This window comes from Protopterus annectens, chromosome 2.part0 (genome assembly GCF_019279795.1).
Source record: "Protopterus annectens isolate FY-2018-M chromosome 2.part0, PAN1.0, whole genome shotgun sequence".
Taxonomy (NCBI): domain Eukaryota; kingdom Metazoa; phylum Chordata; order Ceratodontiformes; family Protopteridae; genus Protopterus; species Protopterus annectens.
The window spans coordinates 1,315,973,022-1,315,995,205 of NC_056728.1; the positions used below are offsets into that span (position 1 = coordinate 1,315,973,022).

At 38.3% G+C, this 22,184-nt stretch overlaps 1 protein-coding gene across 6 annotated transcripts in view; it reads left to right on the top strand.

The window, feature by feature from the left end:
- The window catches only part of LIMCH1 (LIM and calponin homology domains 1), a 1,973,196-nt gene that overhangs the window by 1,654,522 nt on the left and 296,490 nt on the right, over positions 1-22,184 (top strand). For 5 of the 6 annotated variants that reach the window (XM_044061504.1, XM_044061501.1, XM_044061505.1 and 2 more), the window contains 2 exons: positions 6,283-6,397; positions 21,400-21,833. In XM_044061504.1, coding sequence (XP_043917439.1) covers positions 6,283-6,397; positions 21,400-21,833 — 549 coding nt within the window. The remainder of the gene's footprint in view (positions 1-6,282; positions 6,398-21,399; positions 21,834-22,184) is intronic. The other variant, XM_044061502.1, reaches the window with a different exon arrangement.

Genomic DNA, 22,184 nt, shown 5'->3' on the forward strand with positions numbered 1-22,184 from the left:
GTATTCGCCAAGAGGAACAACCCTATCCATAGAGCAGCTGGGAGGGTAGGCTAGATGGTCAGCGTGGAGACTGGAGCAGAAAAAGTTATACTGCTGAATCTTTGTAACTAAACATGCTCATGGCAATGTTGATATATTGCAGCCATGATTTTAAGACAAACAAATATGAAAGCCTTTTTGTCAAAGCAGCACACAATTATTGTTTTATTAATCATTAGTTTATCAAAATACAGTAGCTCTTCGAATATAAAAACTATAATAGTATGTCTCATAATTTGTAAAAATATATCTCAACAGTCTTGTCTGGGGCGGAGATGCTAAAATTAAATCAATACTTCAATTATAATTAGTTTTATATGTTTACAGAAATTTCAGACTTTAGAGTGGGGGTGGGGTTAACCTTTTAAATATCTTTTTTCCTTGGTCTGGACGTCAATATCATTTAGCAAGCATTTTTTTAAGGTAACTTCACATGAAAGCTTTCTTGAATAGAAAAATATAGACAGCTTGATACACAAAAGTATTCACAAACATCATTTATGAGGCAAAATATTGGAAGATTAGCCCCATTGAACTCCGCCACCTGCTTCAGCAACCCATTCACTGAGGTCAAGCTGCATACGTTCTTATTTGTCATATCCATATTTATAATGTACCAGTCACACTCAAATTGTACACTGATCAGTTTGATAACATTACTTTCTATTCAGTCTTCCTCTAAGTTCCTGTCTTCCACACTGTGCTTTCCCTTCTGTATTTAACCTTCTACTTCATGCTTTCTACCTTACTTTTCTTCAGTTCATGTTATATGAATCCTTTAGATGTCTTTATTTCTTCTACTATGTGTTCATTCCTTTCCACTACACTTTACTTTTTATTCTTAGTTCAGTAGTCAACTATATTGTAAAGTGCTGGGCACATGCACGTCTTTGTGTGTGTGTGTGTGTGTGTGTGTGTGTGTGTGTGTGTGTGTGTGTGTGAGTGTGTGTGTGTGTGTGCGTGTGTGTGTGTGTGTGTGTGTGTGTGTGTGTGTGTGTGTGTGTGTGTGTGTGTGTGTGTGTGTGTGTGTGTGTGTGTGTGTGTGTGTCTGTGTGTTGGTGTATTAGTATATCGCCAGTGACAGACTAATAACAAGAATGACCATCAAAAGAGTAAATACAATTCATTGATAACGGAATAACTCAACTACCAAATAAAGTGGATAGAAATAAGCAAATGCTGGCATAACATCTCATGTTACTGGAACACAAACAGTCCTAAAAAATTAATCTCTCTCTCTCTCCATATCCTTTTATGCCAATCGTTGTAGCTCAAATGATATAAAAATCCAAACATATCATTCCATACCACTGCCAGAAATGTAGTTCTAATTCAGCACACGCATCTAATATAGTAACAAAGTGACAACCATGACAGGCTGTATAGCTCTATTAGATGTCCACATGTAACTATGGAATCAACATTACTTCAGCCAGCCACAAGGAAAGTTGCACAAATAGATAGTCACTCATATGCATATCAGTCACTCTTCTTGACTACATCTGTATGCGCATATATATCTATATATATATATATATATATATATATATATATAAAATCTCAAACACCAATCAAAGCACATTCATATTATGACATCATTTCCTTAGTAACAGATAGTTGCTAATATAAACAGTTAAAAGCACATTTCACATAATTCATCTCCCATAAAAGCATTACTGTGGCACATAATAAAACTTCTGCAATGAGCCTGAACTGTGCTTTGACATAAATAAATTCTAGAAATCATGCAACATTTACAAACTGTTTATAAAGCATTTTATATACACTACCAATATATATAATCATGCACTAAATATACTACAATAAAGACATGTAGTGCTATGCTTCACTTTACCCCTTCATAAGCTTTGTGGGAGGAGGACTGTCTTTACAAGATGGATTTATATATGAGACATGTCCACTTTTATAAACGTTTTGTAGATGATGTGTTTCTTCTTTGGGATGATACAGTTGATTGGTGTATAAGATTTTGAAGCTGTTGTGAAAGCCACCACTGACTGAGTGCACTCTACACATTAATTTTTTTTTATTTTATTTTTTTCGGAGTTCGCTATCGTTCTGAAAATACAGATGAAATAGATGCATGGTTGCTATTGCTGGCATCCTTGTTATTATATTACTTGTTTTTGGTGCTTTATCCAGCGTAGCATTTGCCTACAGAGGTGTGGTTGTATATTATTAAATATTGCATGCGCACATTCACAAAACACAAGTAATAAAAAAAATGTATCTTTATTCTAAAGATCCATTACATCAAACACAAAAAAATCAAATGGAAAAGGAAAACAGTTTCATTTCCAGTCTGTTAAAGTGTAAAAAACAAAAAAATAAGTATCAGACTTAATTTGTCTGAGTAGTACTACTGTTAGGAAGGGCTGGGATTAGGAGAAGGGATAACGTTAAGGTTAGCACACTTGAGTAAGTTGGGCAGCTGTGCTAACCCTATCCCTACCCTAACCCCACCCATAAACATTAGGCAGACATAGACACACAAATATATATTCCAGGCACACCACCATCCAAACAAAGCACACATCACTTCCCTTACTGTAATCCTAACACACACACACACACACACACACACACACACACACACACACACACACACACACACACACTCACAAATAATCGTTACACAACACAAATCTATCCCCTTCCACAGCCCTTATTCTGACTCTAATCTGCAAACATTCGCCCATAAGCCCATGTGACTCCAATGCTGAAACTTTCTTTGCAAGAGAAAGTTTTAGCATTACTACCTGCTTTCACTTACCTTACATCTGACCGTCCCAAGATCTGAATTCTTTACCATTCAATAAATGTAACTGTACAACTATTTTTAGTTCCAAAAAACTTGTTGTTCACAAAATGAATCTGAAACCAAAAGTTATGTATCATAGGTATCGTCAACAGCATGGCTACAATCAAAACCTGTTCAGCCTTCATCCCGCTCCTCATTGCTGACAAGTGAAAACATGGTACACCTTCTAGTTATGTGCTTGCATGCTCCCATACACCAGTGATAAAGTTGTTCTTTTTTCATGCAGAGTAATGACTCCTAGGGAGGTATCTGGTTGTCGTTTTCTGGAATACTTAAGTCCCAGCATGACATGGTATAGCTGCCCCTCTTTTCATAAGGGTGCATTCAGATGTGCGTTACTCACCATAGTGGACTTCAGCTTTATTCTTCCTTTTGCATAGCCCTGCACCTTAGAGACATTGATATGAGATACATTACAACTAGCCACTTTTGAAGGCTGAGTTCCATCTTCATTTGCGATTTGTCAACTCTAGAAGCTGTTCTTCTGGCAAGAATTCCTCACTGCTGTGTCTGGCCTTACCTTGGCCAGCTTCTGTTTTGGGTTCCTTCTACAGCGACTGATACATTTTTGGTTAGTCTTCTTGTGCCCAGCAAAGTGGCCATTTGGGAGTTGCTTTGCAGTAGATTCTACATGAATTGATATACTGACTTTCACCATATGGTCTGCTTGTTGGGCCCAGTGTAGACTTCCTGTATATTTTTTTGCCTGCTGTAATGAGAGACAAAGTTTAAATATAAGTTGATTTCCTGATTGGATGTCTTCCCTTTTGCAGTTAATATTCTTAGGGTAATGTTATGATGGTATCCAGATTCCTACTTCATCCTCCTCATCTCCCAGATTTCTTGGTGGTTTCATAAACAAGTGAAACACATTATTCCCCGTCACCTCTCCTCTTTTCTCCTCTCCTTTCCTGCTAGTTTGTCCACAAGCCTTTGCTGCCGGTCTAAATGGTGATGGGCCCTGCGTCTTTGAAGGCTAGAATGTTATAGTGTTTGGGTCTACTTTGTTGCCTTGGATATTTAGGTTGTGTGGATCTTGCTAGCCCATACTTCAAAGGGTAGACAGTACTCTGGTTAATTTATATCGGAATACAACCTCTTGAAGTTGGACATCATACTTCTTCCCGAAGAAAAGCTTTGGTGGGTTATGAGCCTGTAGGTCACTGGAAATTTGTTGACTAACACTCCAGTTATTTTCAGTTATATTTCTGCATGCCTTGATTCTAGAACCTTACAGGTCCATAGATTGGATGCATTGGATGCTTTGTGTGGTTTTTATCCTCATACAAGGTCTGTATGGTACAATCTGTCATATTCCACATTAATGGTTTGCAAAGGTTTCATCTTAGAGACTTTTAGGCCAGAATCTTCTTTTACTCTGCTACCTAAGGCACTGGGGACTCACCTTTGGCTGGGCATTTGGAAGGTTAGCCTTTTTTTTCCCTTTTTTCTGTATTGCTTGGTTTCCTGCATGGGAACCAGATGGGGTTTAACTTGTTTGGGTGATCTCTCAGATGATCTGCTTCTCTTCTTCCTGGAGCTTCAGTGAGTTTTAGACTTGGTTTATTGATGATTTCTACAATTCCACTCTATCTACTACAAGAAATGGCCTTCTACATGGACTATCTCCACAACATGTGAAGTCGCAGTCTGGTTGATGGTTGGGAATCCTACTCTCCATTCTTGTTCTTCAGAGGTGCCTCTAAGGTACTTAGAAAGGTTTCAGGGATCTAATGGGTTCTGCGCATGTATTCTCTGTTCTCTGTCCAGGCTGCTTAGAGGAACTCTCTTTTGAACCAACAACTTACAAGACTAGCTATGGCCTATCTCCCCATCCCTTTCCTCTGTTTGAGTTGAGGGTACATTGCAGTCCTTTCTTTTTTCATGTTTGTAGTAGTTCAGAAAGTAGAGATGAAGGATTGGTATGCAGTGAATCTTGAGTAGGAGAAGGTGCACGGATGTCCTAGGAAGGGTTTTAGCCACCAGGATGAGCATGTATGGAGTGTAATTCTCCTATCAGTAAGGAAAACTGAAGCATCCAAGGAGATCTGATGTTATGGTAAGGAGATTACTTTTGTTTATGGATTCATAGTGCAATGCCTCACTTTATCCTTGTCTTCATCTCTGCAAACAAAGACAGCCTTAACATTCTCCACGTGTCATGACCAGCAATTGACAAAACTGTCCTGTTAGTGAATGCATGAACAGTTCCATATAAACACAGATACTGATTGATGTGGGTCTGAGTTTGATCTCTGCTAGGGACAGGAGTACTGTCCTGACAGTGCAGAGAATTCAGGTTATTAGTTAACAAATTACATTTTGTAGTCCAGGGTTTGACTTCCTTAGATTCGTTTGCATACTATGCGACTTTGAGCATGTCACTTAATGAAACAGTGGCCCTTGACTAAGCCTGGAAAAGGTTAACTGAGGTTAAAGCACTGATCCACACAAACAAGTATAAATAAAGTTACTGTCTCTAGAACGGTGTATTTAGGGATGTTGTCTACTAAGGTAAAAGCTGCCAAACATCAAGCGGGTATAGTACATTGGCAGCTTACCATCTGCTACGTACCAAACAAATGGCAAACCACAAACTTAGTCAGGGTCACCTTGTACCTCACAGTGTACATTCTGACAAAACAGAACACACAATTAGCATGAATATGTGAGGAGGAGGGGCTCTATCCATCTGAAACTTTTTAATTATCAGAAATCCTTAAAACATCTGAACTCATTTTTAATCGTTACAGAAATACTTAAAACATCTGAACCTCTGAAGGGTATACATTGCTAATTTTTTGATGTGCTGTTAAAAATGTGGAGTCTTTTGTTTGGTCAGCAGGTCAGCATTAGTTTTGTCTGAATGTAGATATTTTTAATGGTTACAGTAGTTCATTGCACTCTGTCAATGGTCAGGGCAGCTCTTTGTCGCAGAGTTTTGGTATATTGAATGTCATTTCAACTCCTTAATGAGCATTAACACTACAAACTGTTTCATTTCATACCTCTAGTTTTCATCTCTGTGCAATCTGTGTGGCCTTTTGTATGTATGTGTATGTAAGTAATGTACTATGTTTGTGTAAATCTCATCACAGCCAGTGTACCATGATGGCCTACAGGGAGCTAGTTTGGTTTTTTTACATCTTATCCTCTGTTCTGTAGCACTGCAACAACATACCACCAGCAGACTTCAAATGCTTAATATTTTACTAGTTTTCTTGAAATAAATACAATATTCCAAATGAAAAGAACAACTGATAAATATTATTACAGCTCCAGTTTAGTTAGTACTGGCTACATATTTTTGTCAAACTTAAGAGACTTTATTTGTAGTTCCTTACAGGCTGTGCTTTTTCTGGAATCAGTCACAAAATTATGCATGTTTTTCTCATCATTAGGAGTATTGTACTGAGAAAGCAGTTACCAAAATTTCACAGCCAAACAAATACCAGGCGTCAGGACTACAGGAAGAAGATTCCAAGCAGCTGGACTCTTTGCATGCTTCTCAGACAGGTATGTTGTCACTGGCCAGCTTTTGGAGTGGTGCACGCAACTCATTGATCCAGATTTTTGGATGTAGTTGCACTGACATCTAGAGGACAAATTGGACAATGACTTTAACTTTTTTGTTCAATTATTTGTTCAATTGTGTTTTTTTTAGGATGTACTGTTGCATATTATGTTTACTCTTAGCTAAATAAAAATGTCTGAAGCCAAGCAGAGCTGATTGTATGTCACACAAAGTGTATTAATTGTGGTCAGATTGGTTTAGTACCTGTTAACCCCTTTAGTGTGGTACACTTAGGAGGCTGAATGACCTGTTCATTAGTCCACAGAATAGTTAACCAATGTGGGAGTCTCAAGTACCATGAAAGCCACTGCCTTATTAGTCACATGACTTCCTGTCATCGTTGACTTCTTGGATGTGACACTGGCCAAGTACAGCCTCAAGAGATGAGATGGTGCAGGGTAGTTGCTGTATTCCATAAAGACTAGTAGTAAAAATTAAAAGCATCCATGTTTATAGACCGTGTGGAGAATAAGTGAGGCAGCCATGTCTGGAAGAAAACAAAATGAACTGTACAAGGGAGAGTTCATACTCATAAAAGAGCAAAACAGTTTTGTGTTATTTGGAATAGGTCAGCAGTGCACCTTATCATTTAAACTTATCAAGAAGTGAAGTGAGGGAGGTAGTGTGCACTTATGTGAGGATCTGCTGGTTCCTGCGTTTATCCAGGAATGGAAGAAGGACTAAAATATTTAATAGTTATGTATCCTGCTGCAGGACAAGTGCTTTCTTGGGCTATGAAATAGTTCATTTGGTGGCTAATGATGGACACTATTGTACATGGAAACTATGTTTGCGGTCAGATGATCCCACTTCACAACTTCAGTGATGGAAAGAAAGTCATAAGAGGACTTCTGGATTTTTGTGTGATTGCAAACTGTGCAGAAGATGTAGGATAACTGTATTAAACATTCCTCAGAGCAAAGTTTATGTCTGGTGTAATATGAATGACAGGACAGTAGTATTTATGTCAGGAAAACACGCATGTGTGAACCAGTGTAATTAATGAATTATTGTAGAAATGAGCATTTGTGACCAGTGTAACTCATGAACTGATTTATACTTGTTTATCTTTCTTTATTCCAGACTTAAAGATGGTTAAGCAGTTTATTTCTGCATTTGTATATGAGCTAGGTAAATGGGCTGTCTGATACAGGTGATATGGTAAACTGTAAATTCTAGTAGTACTGTTTATAGAGTGGTTACAGCTGAAACACAGGTGTACAAGAATGCTTTAGGCAAAACAGCAACAAGTGGCATTACCATGCACATTGGTAAAGTGGTGTGCACATAGCTGGACTGGTATACAGTTTACGAGAGAAGAACAGCTACTTGCAGTAAGTGTAGAGAAGATAAGAGGTGGGATTCAGAGTCCAGTTTACCCGGGGTATTAGTGGTACTGCAAATAGTAGCACATATATCAAGCCTACAGATGTGAGGGTCACAGTAAGACAGCTGTTTTTGAATCTTGCATCCACTGAGCCCACTGTCAGTGGGCACCACTCACTGTAATAAGTGGTGCACAGGAACATGGTTTGTTCCAGTTGAGCAGCTGTGCAGAGCATGCTTATCCACAGCACATTGTAAGGTGAGCAGCAGGTATCACTGTGCACTCTACAACAGAACAGCACTTTAAAAGCTCAGGTGGAGATTCGCTATTATGTGCCCAATATGGATAAAAAGTATTTCTGGGATGCACAACAGTGAAGATCTCCCTACATTATAAAAGTGCACAAGCTCTTGGGCTTGTTGAACAGTATTGGAAGGATGCCAGCAATGAAATACTGTGCTCCTTCACGTAGAATGGCACACAGTCTGCTGAGGAGGGCTGCAGTACTGTTAGGATACACAGCACAGCAGTACTTTGCCCCATGTACCATTCAAGGTATTTTGCATAGGGATGGGCTTAAGAAACCTTATCACAAAGGATAAGCACTGTGTATATTTGAAGCTTCATAGCTTGTACAGTGAGAGGGGTGACAATTTGGTATTTGAATGCATGGTGCACATATGAGGAGCATTGTATACTCTACAGCTGTATAACATGAAAGGTGGGAGGAGAGCAAAGCATCATTGTGCATCTTACATGCTGATTATACCATACATGACAGCACTGTGTAACACATGGCACCAAGGCAGCACTGTACTCCTTACATGCTGATTATGCTATTCATGACAGCACAACGTATCACATGGGACCAAAGTAGCACTGCAGCTTATGTGCTGATTATGCCATGCATAACAACACAACATACCATGCGGGACCAAATTATCACTGTGTACCTTACACGCTAATTGTGGCATACATGACAGCATAGTACAATACATGGCACCAAGGCAGTACTGTGCACTTTACATGCTGATTATGCTACTCATGACAGCACAACATACTACGTGGGACCAAAGTAGCACTGCAGCTTACATGCTGATTATGCCTTATATGGCAACACAGCATAATGTGTGGGACCAAATGAGCACTGTGCAGTATAAAAGGAAGGCAGTACTCAGTACAGACCATTGGAACGGGGATCATTTGCAGGAATGTCTTACACTATTCATAAATAGTCTATACAGTCTACCCGTGCACATTAACATTGTTTATGTGACTATAGCCTATCACATTCTATGCTACATAAAATGTCTTTCTGTCTTTATTAATGGTGAAGACTGCACATTACCATGGTTATCAGATTTTCTGAAAACAGAAACACTAGAAAATAAGGTTGTCACCTGTTCCTCTCTGCACAGACCATTCCTTGTTAGTGCAGTTGAGGCCAGTGAAAAAATATTAAAAATGATGACTGTCCTGAGATTTTATGACAAGAATATTATCTAAGTTTCCACTAATAACTTCTTAGAAGAATTATTCTGTATATAAAACATTGTGATATTGTATGACACATAAATTCTACAAGAGTGAGCTTTTATTTTGAAGGTAAATGTGAAATCCAGTATTATGCAGTAGTTGTGGGTGTGGTCTGTCCTGCAAAATCTTGCATTTTCATTAAAAATGTTATTTTGAGCATGTAAAAAGATGGCAGCCCTACCATAGAGGTGCTGTTAAACAGTGCCTGGTGCCTTCATTGTATCTGTGTAGTTCAGCATGTTTACTGTACAGTAAAATTCTTCGACAGATGGACAGTGTACTATAGGTATTCCAGTAAGTGCTAGCATTCTCATCTGGTTTGCACTTTCTGGTCATCGTATGATGTGACCGCTTATCTACCTATAATGCACTGCTTTAAAAGTTGAAGAATTTGTTCAAGTTTTTTAAACTGAATTCTGAAGTGCACATGCAAAGTAAAGGCATTTCAAGAGCACCTTACTGGTGCTTTTTTTTTTTCTTTTTTCTATTTTTAAGATAACAATGTTCTGATGTGTATTATATAAAGAGCATTAATAAAGACATAGAAATAAAGGGCTCTGAATAATGATGCTGTATATTTTTTATATGTAATGCAGTTTTGTATTATGAGTTTCGAGTATGAAGACTACATTAAGTGGAATATGTGTGAAAGTGTACATTGAATATTTCCCTTTGCAGATTAGTATGCACGATTCACAATTACTTTATTTTGCTAAAGGAATGTTCTTTTCACACACGTATATAATGTTTTCAGCTCCTTCACCATCTGTTGTCTTAAGATTCTAAACTGAATTACATTACCAGCAGAGGAACTATTCAATTACTGAACAGATACTTTTATATAATAAAGCAAAAGTGGTATTCTAAGCCTAATAATGCCCACTAGGGTATGTGTAATTTATAAATACCACACCTTTCAGAGACAGCGAGATCCTAAGTCTGCGATGTTGGACCTCGGAATGCCTCTCAACAGTCAAGTGTTCCATAATAGTGCCCACCCTGTCAGATAGTATTACTTGCATATCAGGCACAGAGTATTTATCACCGATCTCTGTATGACATCAGGCATTTATCACCGATCTTTGTATGACATCAGGCATTTATCACCGATCTCTGTATGACATCAGGCATTTATCACCGATCTCTGTATGACATCAGGCATTTATCACCGCTATTTGCTCATTATTACTATCATTGCTACTCAAATAGTGTAAGCAGTCACTGTAAGTCAGTCCCATTCTTCTCAATTAAAGAAAAAAAATTAAATTTCACACTTAAAAAAAAAAACACGTACACAACCTAAAAATGCACACAGAAATACATAGCCTAACATCCACTATGTCTAAATATATCAGTCCTTGAGGACAGTGAGGCTGAGAGATAAAAGTCTGGACTGTGAATCAAATGATCTGGGTTTTAGTAACAACCTGGATGTTAGAGGAGCCAGCAAAGCAGGATAGGAAAAATGGCCAGTGCCAACCTGCCAATCCTGGGGAAAAAGAGAGATGGTCTGGACTACTGTACTGCTGATACATTGTGGAGGCTGGGGTGTAAGATAGAAAGTATTATGGCTCCAAAGCATGCACCTTTTGCTGCAGTCCTCAAGTCATGGCTGCAGAAATACTCATGTACACGAGGAGGGCATAACAGCCCCTGTTATGGCATGAACATGCACATCAAGCTGTGAGGGAATGGATTAGGGCCTAGAAAAGGAAATGCTTCCTTCTTCTGGATGATTACTTCAAGGAGGTCCACTCTTTTAGATGAGGCAGTGTAATGTAATCCTATCCAGAAAAAGGAAAAGATCCACCTACATGAGTGGAGTGATGCAATGTGGAAATGAGCAGGGGAGATGAGGGCTTTGATGATTAGGGGCATTTGATGAAAAAAAAAAACAATGGTAATAGAAATAAAAGTAAAAAAAATAAAAATAAAAATGATAAAACGGAAATAATAATAACAAAGAAAAGAAAATCATAACGATACCAGGCAACTGGATAGCAGCTCTACCAGGAAATGAACCCGATTTTTAAATGCCTGTACTAAATAAGATTAAACTAAGTAAACAAAACTACTGAAGTATAATATATGTTTAAGCATAATCCTCACTGTACTTGCAAAATAATATCACAAGCATACCTGATAGTTAGTTAATTAGTTAGTTAGTTAGTTAGTTAGTTAGTTAGTTAGCTAGCTAGCTATTCATTTATTTGAATGTGTTGACTGGGATAGGGAACTGGTTTGACATAGTTAGTTAGTTAGTTAGTTAGTTAGTTAGTTAGTTAGTTAGTTAGTTAGTTAGTCAGTCAGTTAGTTAATGTATTCATTTATTTGAATGTGTTGACTGGGGTAGGGAAATGGTTTGACGTAACAAATTATAATCTCAGTTTGAGGATGAAATAACATTGGAGTATTAGATTAGACTTTAAAAAACATACTTTATCTCAAAACTAGAGTGGAAAAGCACCCATAAGACTATACATTCACAAAAAAGCATGCAAGCTATATTCATGGATTCATAGCTTCATAGGTTTAATTGTCAAACTTAAACAAACGGTCCTTCAAGAACCTTGATTGCTGTAAACTCATTGTAATATTCTTTACTTTGCATATACATATCAAGGCTATTTCTGAAAGAAATGAATTACTGTAGGCAAAATAGAGATTAATTTAGCCCAACATTTTAAATTGCACCGTAATATTAATTCTGTAGGTTTAAAAGCTACTATTGTAAAACAGGTACAAGGACAGGGGGATAGTGACCACATAAGAAATCTGTTGTTATGTAATGAAACACTTTTTATATTGAAATATGGGACTTTGGTTCCACAGGGTCTGAATACAGACTGCTGCTGAAAGTGTGTTATTTAGAGTGTTACATGATATGTATCTTTAAATTGAAGTATTTTAAATGTGTAATAGGTTCATAGGTTCATAGGTTCATACTAGGCTATCTGCCCGAGGGCATTTACAAGCCTAGCCCATCGTTTTGTGGCTTAGGCCACCCCTTTAGTATGGGGAAATATACCCATTATTTTTCTGTGCCTCTGTCGAGCAGTGACACTGAGGTAATCCCTGGGGTATATCTGCGATCTCCCATCCATTGGTCAAGATTTCTCTTGAACAAGGCCAGCGAGGTGCTCTGCCTCACATGTACCGGGATTTTGTTCCACAGCATAGGGAGTCTTTGGGTGATGAATCTATCCCTCCAGCACGTCCTATTAATAGCCGTGTCAAGGTTTAAGTCTCCGCCTTGTGGCTCTGATGGATCTAGATTTTTGAGGTGAAGCATATTCATCAAATCTGGGTTTGACATGGCCTTGTATGTTAGGCAAAGGTCACCTCTGAGCAAGCGGTGGCGACTGAATAGAGCTGGAGTTCTTTCAGTCGGGCAGCATAGGACAGATTTTGAGACCCTTTATCCTTTTGGTGAGGAACTTTTGTGGCCTCTCCAGCTGCTGCAAGTGTCGGGTCAGATACATTCCGAATGGGGCATTGTACTCAATCATTGGTCTGATGAGTGATGAGTAAAGGGAGACTATGACCTCCCTTGATCTAGATGAGAATCCCTTCATGATAAGGTGGGCAATGTAGAAGGTCTTCCTAACTACTTTAGCTACATGGGTGTCGAATGACAGACTACTATCAACCTGGGTCCCCAGGTCCCTGATAACTTCTTCTGTGCTCAGTGGATTGCCACCTATTTGGTAGCTAGGGGTAACCTTGTTTTTCCCGAAGGGTATGACTATGCATTTTTGGCATTTAACTTTAGGCCGTGGCTCTGGCACCAGTTATCCGCTTCTGTGAGACCCTTCTGAAGGATATCTGTGTCAGATGTGTTTTCTACTATGGCGCCCAGTTTGCAGTCATCTGCAAACTTTGTCAGCCATAACCCTCCTGTGTTTGCTTGTACTTTGGTAAAGTAGGTGCCAAACAAGAGTGGGCCCAGGACTGAGCCCTGTGGGACACCACTTGTGACAGGCTTTGAGTCTGACATGGCGCCAGCAGCTCTGACCCTGTGGGTTCTGTCACTCAGCCAGTTTGCAACCCATCTTGTGATGTATGGGTTGACATTTAGGCTGATGAGTTTTTCAATGATACCCGAATGGGGTATTGTATCGAAGGCCTTAGCCAGATCGAGGTAGGCTGTATGGACTGCCTTTCCCTCATCAATGGCTTTGGTGACTGTTTGAAAAAGTCAACCAAGTTTAAAAGGCATGATCTGCCTTTGACAAAGCCAAACTGGGTTGGATCCAAAGTCTGCAAATTCCCTATGTCTTTATTTATGAGGTCCATTATGATCCTCTCCATGGCTTTGCAGATAAGGCTTGTCAAGCTAATGGGCCGGTAATTTCCAGGGTCGGTGGAGGCACCGCCTTTGTGAAGTGGTACCACAGTTGCAGTGCGCCACTCCTGGGTGCGTATCCAGAGGTAAGACTTTGATTAAACAGCTGTCCTAGCTGTGGGTTTAATTCCTCATTGAGTTCATGGAGCACACAGCCGGGGACACCATCAGGTCCCATGGATGCTGTGTTTTTGCTTTGGAGAGAGCAGTTCTCACTTGGGCGCTGGAGATGTTTGGGGGGCTGCAATCGCTTGGTATAGACATCTCTCCTTTTGGGGGGGGGGAGAAGTTTGCACTGAACCTGTCAGCCAGTATGTTGGCAATGTCTGTAGGATCAGTAATCTTCACATCATTTTGAACTAGCTCTGAGCATATCTGGGAGTTTCCTCCCAGGTTTCTAACATAGCTAAAGAAGGCCTTATGATTGTCTTTTGAGTCTTTAGCTATTTTTCTCTCGAAATTTGCTTTGGATGATTTTATGAGAGCTCTTAGTTTTTACTTATAGTGATCAAGGGTGTCTTACCTTTTAAGGATTTTGCTCTATCTTGTAGTAGCTTCCTCCTTTGTTGTAGAGTTTGTTTATGGCTGGGGTCCACCAGACTGGATGCTTGCCTTTGGTACAAAGAGTCTTTGTTTTGCTTGGGATTGCCTTATCCATGCAGTCCTGCAGGTGCTGGTAGAAGGCATTTGTAAGTGATTCAGCGGCTTGAGTACTGTTTTCCGCCGGCTCGGGGCCTTAAAGGAGACCACACTAGTCTTTAGAAGTGTGAAGTCGGCTTTTGAGAAGTTCTTTACTGTGGTCTTTTTATTTCAGGTGGGGTGGGATGAGGACCTCCAGCGAGATTAGTTTGTGGTCTGATCTCACCAGTGAGGGGTACACCTCCGGTGTTGAACATTGTGCTCCCATGTTCGTGATGATGAGATCAAGTATGTTATCTCCTCTTGTGGGGATGGTGACTAGTTGTTCCATGGCATTTGAGTTTATGAATTCCAGGAACTTTTGGGCTAGGGTGTTTGGGCTTGAGTAGTGTTCCCAGTCTATATTAGGGTAATTGAAGTCACCTAGTATGATGGTGTTTGGTGATACATTTATCCCCTCTAGTGTTTTCAGGAAGGCCATGTGAGGTTCCTGAGTTTGTGAGGGTGGCCTGTAACATGCTACAATTTGCAGAGCAGTCTTGCCTATGGTTAATTGCACCTGGATGGTCTCCGATGCATCGTGCGTTGCCACCAGTCTTGAGGTGTGGGTGTCCTTGATGAATATGGATACCCCCTCCTTTCTTGGTATTGTCCAGATTTTGGGGCGGAACGCATGATATGAGGTAAAACCTGATAGCGCGGGTGCTCTCAGGAGCCTTGAACCAGGTTTCTGTCACAGCACAGACATCGATGTTCTCCATACTGAGAAGGGCCTCGAGTGCGTGCATTTTGAGATTTAGACTTCTGGCATTGAGCAGCATTACCCTTAGTTTTTTCCTTTTTGTGTTCTAGGGTGGTAGGTTTAGAATTTGAGCCTTGCCTAAAAAAGGCACTATGGGGGTGGCAAGAGCCTTTGCCAATATCCGGAATCCCAGGGGTGACAGGTGCAAGCCGTCCCTTGCGAAGCAGCGTGGCTTGTCCAGCATGTCATCCCAGGCAGACAGACACTGGATCCCCTTTGAATGACACCAGTGTTTAAGCCAATTGTTAAAGCTGATCATCTTATCTCAATAGCTAAATTATTTTATTGTATAATTGTTTGATTGGCAACTGTGGGGTATAAGAAGTAGGGTTTGTTAATGATGAAGGTATTCCTTGAAGGCTTATGTTAAGTCAAGGGGCTAGAGTGTAATTTGTGCTACTTGCTTTGCATTAAACTTCTTTTGGTCATACTGGGACTTTCATTGTGTTTTATACTGTAGGCTATTGTTGTTTGGTGAAATTAATTACTGACTTATGAATATAAAGAGAAGCTTATTATGTAATCTTGGAAGAGGTTGTGTAATTTATTTATCATTTTTTCTATTTGTGATATTTAGCTTCTATAGTCTACTGTTAACTTCCTCAGTGATACATTCTAGGCATAGACTTTCAAAACAGAATACGACTGGTTACTGCCTTGTAGACCAGGCTGATGTCACCTCTTAGTGACCTATAAGAAAAAGAATATCATAACAGTTCTTGACAGCTTCTAGTAAAGAATTATTGTAGTTTTTCAGATTATTTCAGGTGGCTGTTTCAAAGGTTACAGCTTGCAGTATTGTATTCAATAACTTATAAACGAAAAGCAAAATGGCTATACAGGTAAAACCCAGTATATAAAAAAGAGAAGTATATGAGAGAAAACAGTATACCGGGTACCACACAATAACGTCTTTATTTAAACAAAGTAAAAAGGAGAGGTGAGCGCTTTCGCAACCTTCGTTGCTTCATCAGACAAAGAATTAACTGTTCAACTGCTTGTTTTATATCACTCTCAGTCAAAAAAATTTTTTCCAATTAGTGACATCATACAACTTTTGAAAATTTAAAGGCATATATGACAAGAATATTGTAAAATATGCATATGAATATAAAATATATATACAAAAATGTAAAGTATGTTCATATTTATGCATATCTAATTTAAAACAGTTAAATAATCTCATTAAAAATGCATATATATAAAAAATGCATATAAATAAAAATGCATAGTATATTCATATTTATGCATATCTAATTTAAAACAAGCAAGCGCACTAGTAGTTGTGTTATTTCTGATGTCTCTTATGTGTTCCAATAAACTACAATTGTGTAATAAAGATGTCAAAAAAACTACCTATAATTCCAGACGCAAAGGTACTTTTCCTTGTAGGTCTTGTACTGCTTGTACACATATTCATAGTACTACACCATATATTCATCCTGTTAGAAATTTTACACTATACTCTCATTCATATGCAGACTGTAAAACCACAGATGTTATTTATTTTTGTTTCTGCCAAATATGTCATGCCTTCTATATAGGAAAAACAAATAGAAACTTAAAGGATAGAATATTGGAACACATAAGAGACATCAGAAATAACAAAACTACTAGTGCGCTTGCTCAACATGTTTTAAAAACTGACCCTTCACACTCTTTCAAGTTCTTTGTTTTACAACATATACATAGAAATGTGAGAGGAGGAGATATAGAAAATTTCACAGAGAGCCGAGAACAAAGATGGATTATCAAGCTCAATGCTGATAGATATCCAGGCTTAAATGGTTGTACATCACTGGTTCCATTTCTTAAAGCTAGACGCCTTCAACACAATTAATTTTTTGCATAAAATAAAAATATATATATACATATATTTCTTTTATTATATATTTTGTATTATGCATTCTTTTTTATATATTTTTATATATATATTATATATATATGCATTTTTATGAGATTATTTAATTGTTTTAAATTAGATATGCATAAATATGAATATACTATGCATTTTTATTTATATGCATTTTTATATATATGCATTTTTAATGAGATTATTTAACTGTTTTAAATTAGATATGCATAAATATGAACATACTTTACATTTTTGTATATATATTTTATATTCATATGCGTATTTTATAATATTCTTGTCATATATGCCTTTAAATTTTCAAAAGTTGTATGATGTCACTAATTGGAAAAAAATTTTTGACTGAGAGTGATATAAAACAAGCAGTTGAACAGTTAATTCTTTGTCTGATGAAGCAACGAAGGTTGCGAAAGCGCTCACCTCTCCTTTTTACTTTGTTTAAATAAAGACGTTATTGTGTGGTACCCGGTATAGTGTTTTCTCTCATATGTATTCAATAACTTGTCAGATCAGTGAGGTATAAAGTGGTATGATATCCCTGGAGTAAGTAGACATTTCCATAGTAAAATCTGATCACAAGTCAGTCATCTGCTCTCGAAGGCCTACTGGTTCCACCCCACCACAAATGAGACCATCTTTAGCGACTTCACCAAGGCAAACCTAATTTCAGCTTGTAGTAGATCTATGAAAAATTACCAACAATGTCCTGCAAATAGACCCAACTGAGAGGGCTGCCACATTCACCTCTGACTTTTACAAATACCTAAACAGCTACATAAAAATGTCAGTACCTCTCTAGCTTAGATATAATGGTCAGTTCAGGAATATATCTTGTTACTGGAACTCTCGTATTAATAAACACAATAACAAAAAGAAAGAAAATTATGAAAAGTTAAAAGAAATCCTAATTCCCTCATCTCAGGAACACACTGAAACATCCCAGCAAGGAACTTAAAAGTACTGTTAGAAAATGTAAAGCAGAGCACAGGCTTAAGGTTGTTATAGTAACAAAATAAATTACAAATCTTTCTTTGTTATGCCAGGAAATGAAGAAAAAGTGTCAAACAATGCACTTATATCATCTATAATGATATCACACATGCCAATCCCAAGGATCTAGCCAATATATTAACAAATTTAGTGCTAACTTTACCTCACCTTTTCATATTGTTGCTCCCAGTATCCCTGAAAATTTAGTTTTGCCTGAAATCACTTTGGACTAAGTCTTAAAATCCATGACAGTGACTAACAATAATAATCCATAGGACCAGATGACACACCAGGCTGCATTCTCATCAGCGCCAAGTATGTACTATGTCAGCCTCTACTTAAACTGTTCAACTTTAGCCTATCCACACAGTTTGTGCCTGTTGCCAGGAGAACAGCCCCTGTGACTCCCCTACAAAGGGATGGCCCCTCTACAGATCCATTTAATTGTATAAGACCATCATCTTCACCAGCCTTATATCCAAAGCCATGGACTGCATCATAGTTGAACTCATTTATGCAGACACAGACATCTTAAGTGTTCTAGATTAAATCGGTTTGGTTTTGTGAAGGGCAGTTCCTGTCTCCTAAACCTAGTAAGCTTCTTTGAAAAGGTTTCACAGGCTGTGGACAGTGGTCACTGAGTACAGACTGCTTATCTTTATCTGGTTAAGACTTTTGACTGTCTCCCCATACTGTTATTGTTAAAATATTGCACAAATTTTATGTAAACCTAAAAGTTGTAACTAGTGGGGTTCTACAGGATTAGTGCTCAGCCCTCTTCTGTTTGGCATTTGTTTTGCAGACATCCATGAAAATATCCCAGAAATATTAATGACCAAGTTTGCTGGAGCATGCACATACCTTTTGCATTGAATGGTCTCAAGTTAAATGAAAAAAAAGTGCAGTAGAGATAGTAGCATTCCATAAAAAAGCAGTTCCCACCTTATATGTTTTAAATGGTATACCTCTTCAGACAGATGTGATTATAAGTCACTTGGGTACTTAGGTGGTTAATTGTCTCTCATTTGATCATCATGTTTCCACCATAGTCAGGAAACCCTTCTATCTAGCTCAATTAATTTCCATGGGAATGTCATCAAGATGCAAGTAAATAAGTTATAATTTCACTGTACTGTTCCCTTATCAGACATATCATCGAATACAGTGGCCGCTTTTGTATGTATAAATCACCAACATATTGCTCAACTTGAAAGGCCTCAAAGGCACCTTGCCAAGAAAATCAAAGACCTTAAATCTTTCAACTATCCCTATAGATTAGTACAGCTCACATTATACTCAATAGCCTACAGGGTGTCCTGAGGTGACCTGTGTCTTGCTTTTCAAGCCATGAAAGACTCAGTCCTGTTTAACCTTCTGTTTCTTTGCAAAAGTAGTGGCTCTCCAAATAGCCATAGCACATACCTAAATCTACACCAACAATAAATACTCACTGGAGAGTCAGGTTTTTAACTTAAAGTATTGCCAGCCTGTGGAATAAGTTACCACAACATGTCAAGCAAAGTATTGCTCTGACTACCTTTAAGGCTAGTCTTGATGATTGGATGGGTCAACACAAATTCACACCAGGATTGTCATGTACAGCCCTGCTTGATATGGGAACTAAGCACTATTAAATGATTGAAAATGGAGGCAAAGACTTTTAAGTGAGCCTTATTAAAGGTGTACATATATCTAGGCATCTTATGGTCCTCATGATTACTTACCTAGTATTGTTCCCATGTTTTTCTAGACCCATGATCCTTTTGGAGTTTGCTTTTCTGATTTTTGTAAATGTACACTGGTCAGACTTGTTGTCCACCATTGTCTCTAGATCTTTAATGATAGAATGTTTTTCTTCTTTGATCTGACCAAATGTTTTGTAATCATAACTTGTGTCTTTTTTACCTTGTTTTATCATGATTTGTTTGCTGCCATTAAAAGTGAGGCAGTTACTATTATACCCGGTATTCATTTCTTGTACACCATTCTAGAGAACTTCCCCATCTTTTCTAAGGTACTTGTCAGCCCATTTATAGTCACTTGAATACTTAGTCATCCACAGCTCATATTCCATTTTTCTAAAAAGATTATTCCACAACAAAGTTAGTGTAGTGCAGAGCTTTGAGGAAAATCACCAGTGATAATCCTTCATGTTGCCTATATAGACTTCCTATATCTTGACGCAAAGCATCTATAGCCAAAAGCCCATGCAGATGGTGCCTTGATCACTCATACTTAATCTCCTTATCATCTTTTTATCATTTTTCTGCTTGTTTATATACTTTTCATGAACATTTCTTATTTATTTACTTTTATTTCATTGCAAGTTTCAGGTCTAAGTCTAAATCTTCAGGTCTAAAATTTAACACTAAGTTTCAGGTATAAAGTGTGACAGTGGGATGATGAAGAAAAACCCAGCACAGTTGGCTTGGCAAGACTGTTTTTGAAGCAGTATTGTCCTACGGCTCTAACTAGTGGGTTAAATGGAATGTTGGATACTGATGTTTGAATGTTATACATCTTTAAGATATTAGGGTGTAAGTTTTTCTGATAGTTGTTTGTTCACCATTCTTCCCCTCTACCATTCTGCCCAGCACACATTCTTACACCAATCTTGGCCTCCCTCAGGCTACCCCTAGCTGATCACCACCATCTTCTCCTACTCTATCTATTGGCCACTCTTCATATTCTCATGGCCCTATCATACTCCGATATTTCAAACTTCATTTGCTTATCTCATTATGCTGACTAAGCTAGAGTACAAACCCCATTGGTCTATTTTCTAAAAACCCAGAACCTATCAGTTCTTGCTACAGACAACTCTTACCTAGCTTTCCATTGGCCAGTCACTCTCCCTTCTTCACCCTTTCAGAATACACTCCTTTTGTGATTATTCTAATGAATACCTTTCTGAATAGATTTCAATTGTATATAAGTAACAGAAAAATCTAAAGGTGAAATAACAGTGCTCATCTGACAAAAGTGATGCTGTCAAATGGGATGATTTAATAAAGGCTTCAATTTGGAAAGAAGACTTTTTGACTTTTATTTTTGCTTGGGAACTGGGGACTACATGCTCTGTTTTTGTTTTATTATTGTTCCTAAAGGAACTTATTAGCACTGATTTCCTCAGAGCGAGCCCTTCTCTGCACATCTATTGCCAGGGTTTCTAATGTAATTCTAATTTAAGATGCATGGTTGAGGGCTAACAGATCTGGCTATCCAATCAGAACCTTCGTAGACTGTGAGATATGGGATTATATGTATATTGTATACAGTAACACCTGGGAATGCAGTCCATTTCAAGGTGAGTGGTAGTTTATAAAAAAGAGAAAGTGGGTTTACACAGTAGACAAGCAGCTAAGATAAGCACAGTAATAATATGCTCTGCGAAAAAGAATATACTTAACTGTCTGCATTTCATTCCCTTAGCAGATGAAATGATCTTTGAGGCATCATCACCAACTTACAGCAGTACAAGCGTGACCAAGACAGATACTACTAACTACAGTAACCCTGAGACAAGGACCAGCTTTGTATTATCTAGGACAGAGAGAAAACAGGACCATGGCAGAACTGAAGGGTCACCAACCAAAAATGAGACTGTAGAAAAGTACAACAGAGCAGAGCTTCCAGTCTGCCAAAGTGAGAGAGCACACGAAGGAACTGAGTTACTGCTTTCCAAGTCAGCACAATATTATGCTACTGAGCTTCCAGTGAACAAGTCCAGGAGAGAGCATGATCGAACTGAAGTGCGAGTCCTCACACCTGAGAGAGTGCAGAACCATAACAGGTCAGATTTACTGGTCGTAAAGAATGAAGGCAAGCAAGAGCTTGAGAGAAAAGAGCTACTGATTCGGCAGCAGGTAAGCTACTCCTGTCCATAGCTTGGATACGTTTCTGACTGTACAATTCTTTGTATAATGCTTATCAAAATGGGTTAACTTAAAGAGATTCTAGGCTGCAATTCATGGGCATTCAGGTGCTTGGGAGATTACAAAGCTGTCAAAAATGCTGTAAGTAAATTGAGAAATTTAACATCTTAGTTTTTTGTCCCCTGTTTATTCTTAAAAGTATTCTTCTCAGCCTTTCCTTCTCAACTCTTTGATAACTGTCTACTTTCGTATTCTTGTTGCCTTGCCTCCTTTGCTTTACCTCATTGTTTTTGTGCCTAGTTTAGGGGGTACATGGTGACATATCACATATCGGGCAGCACA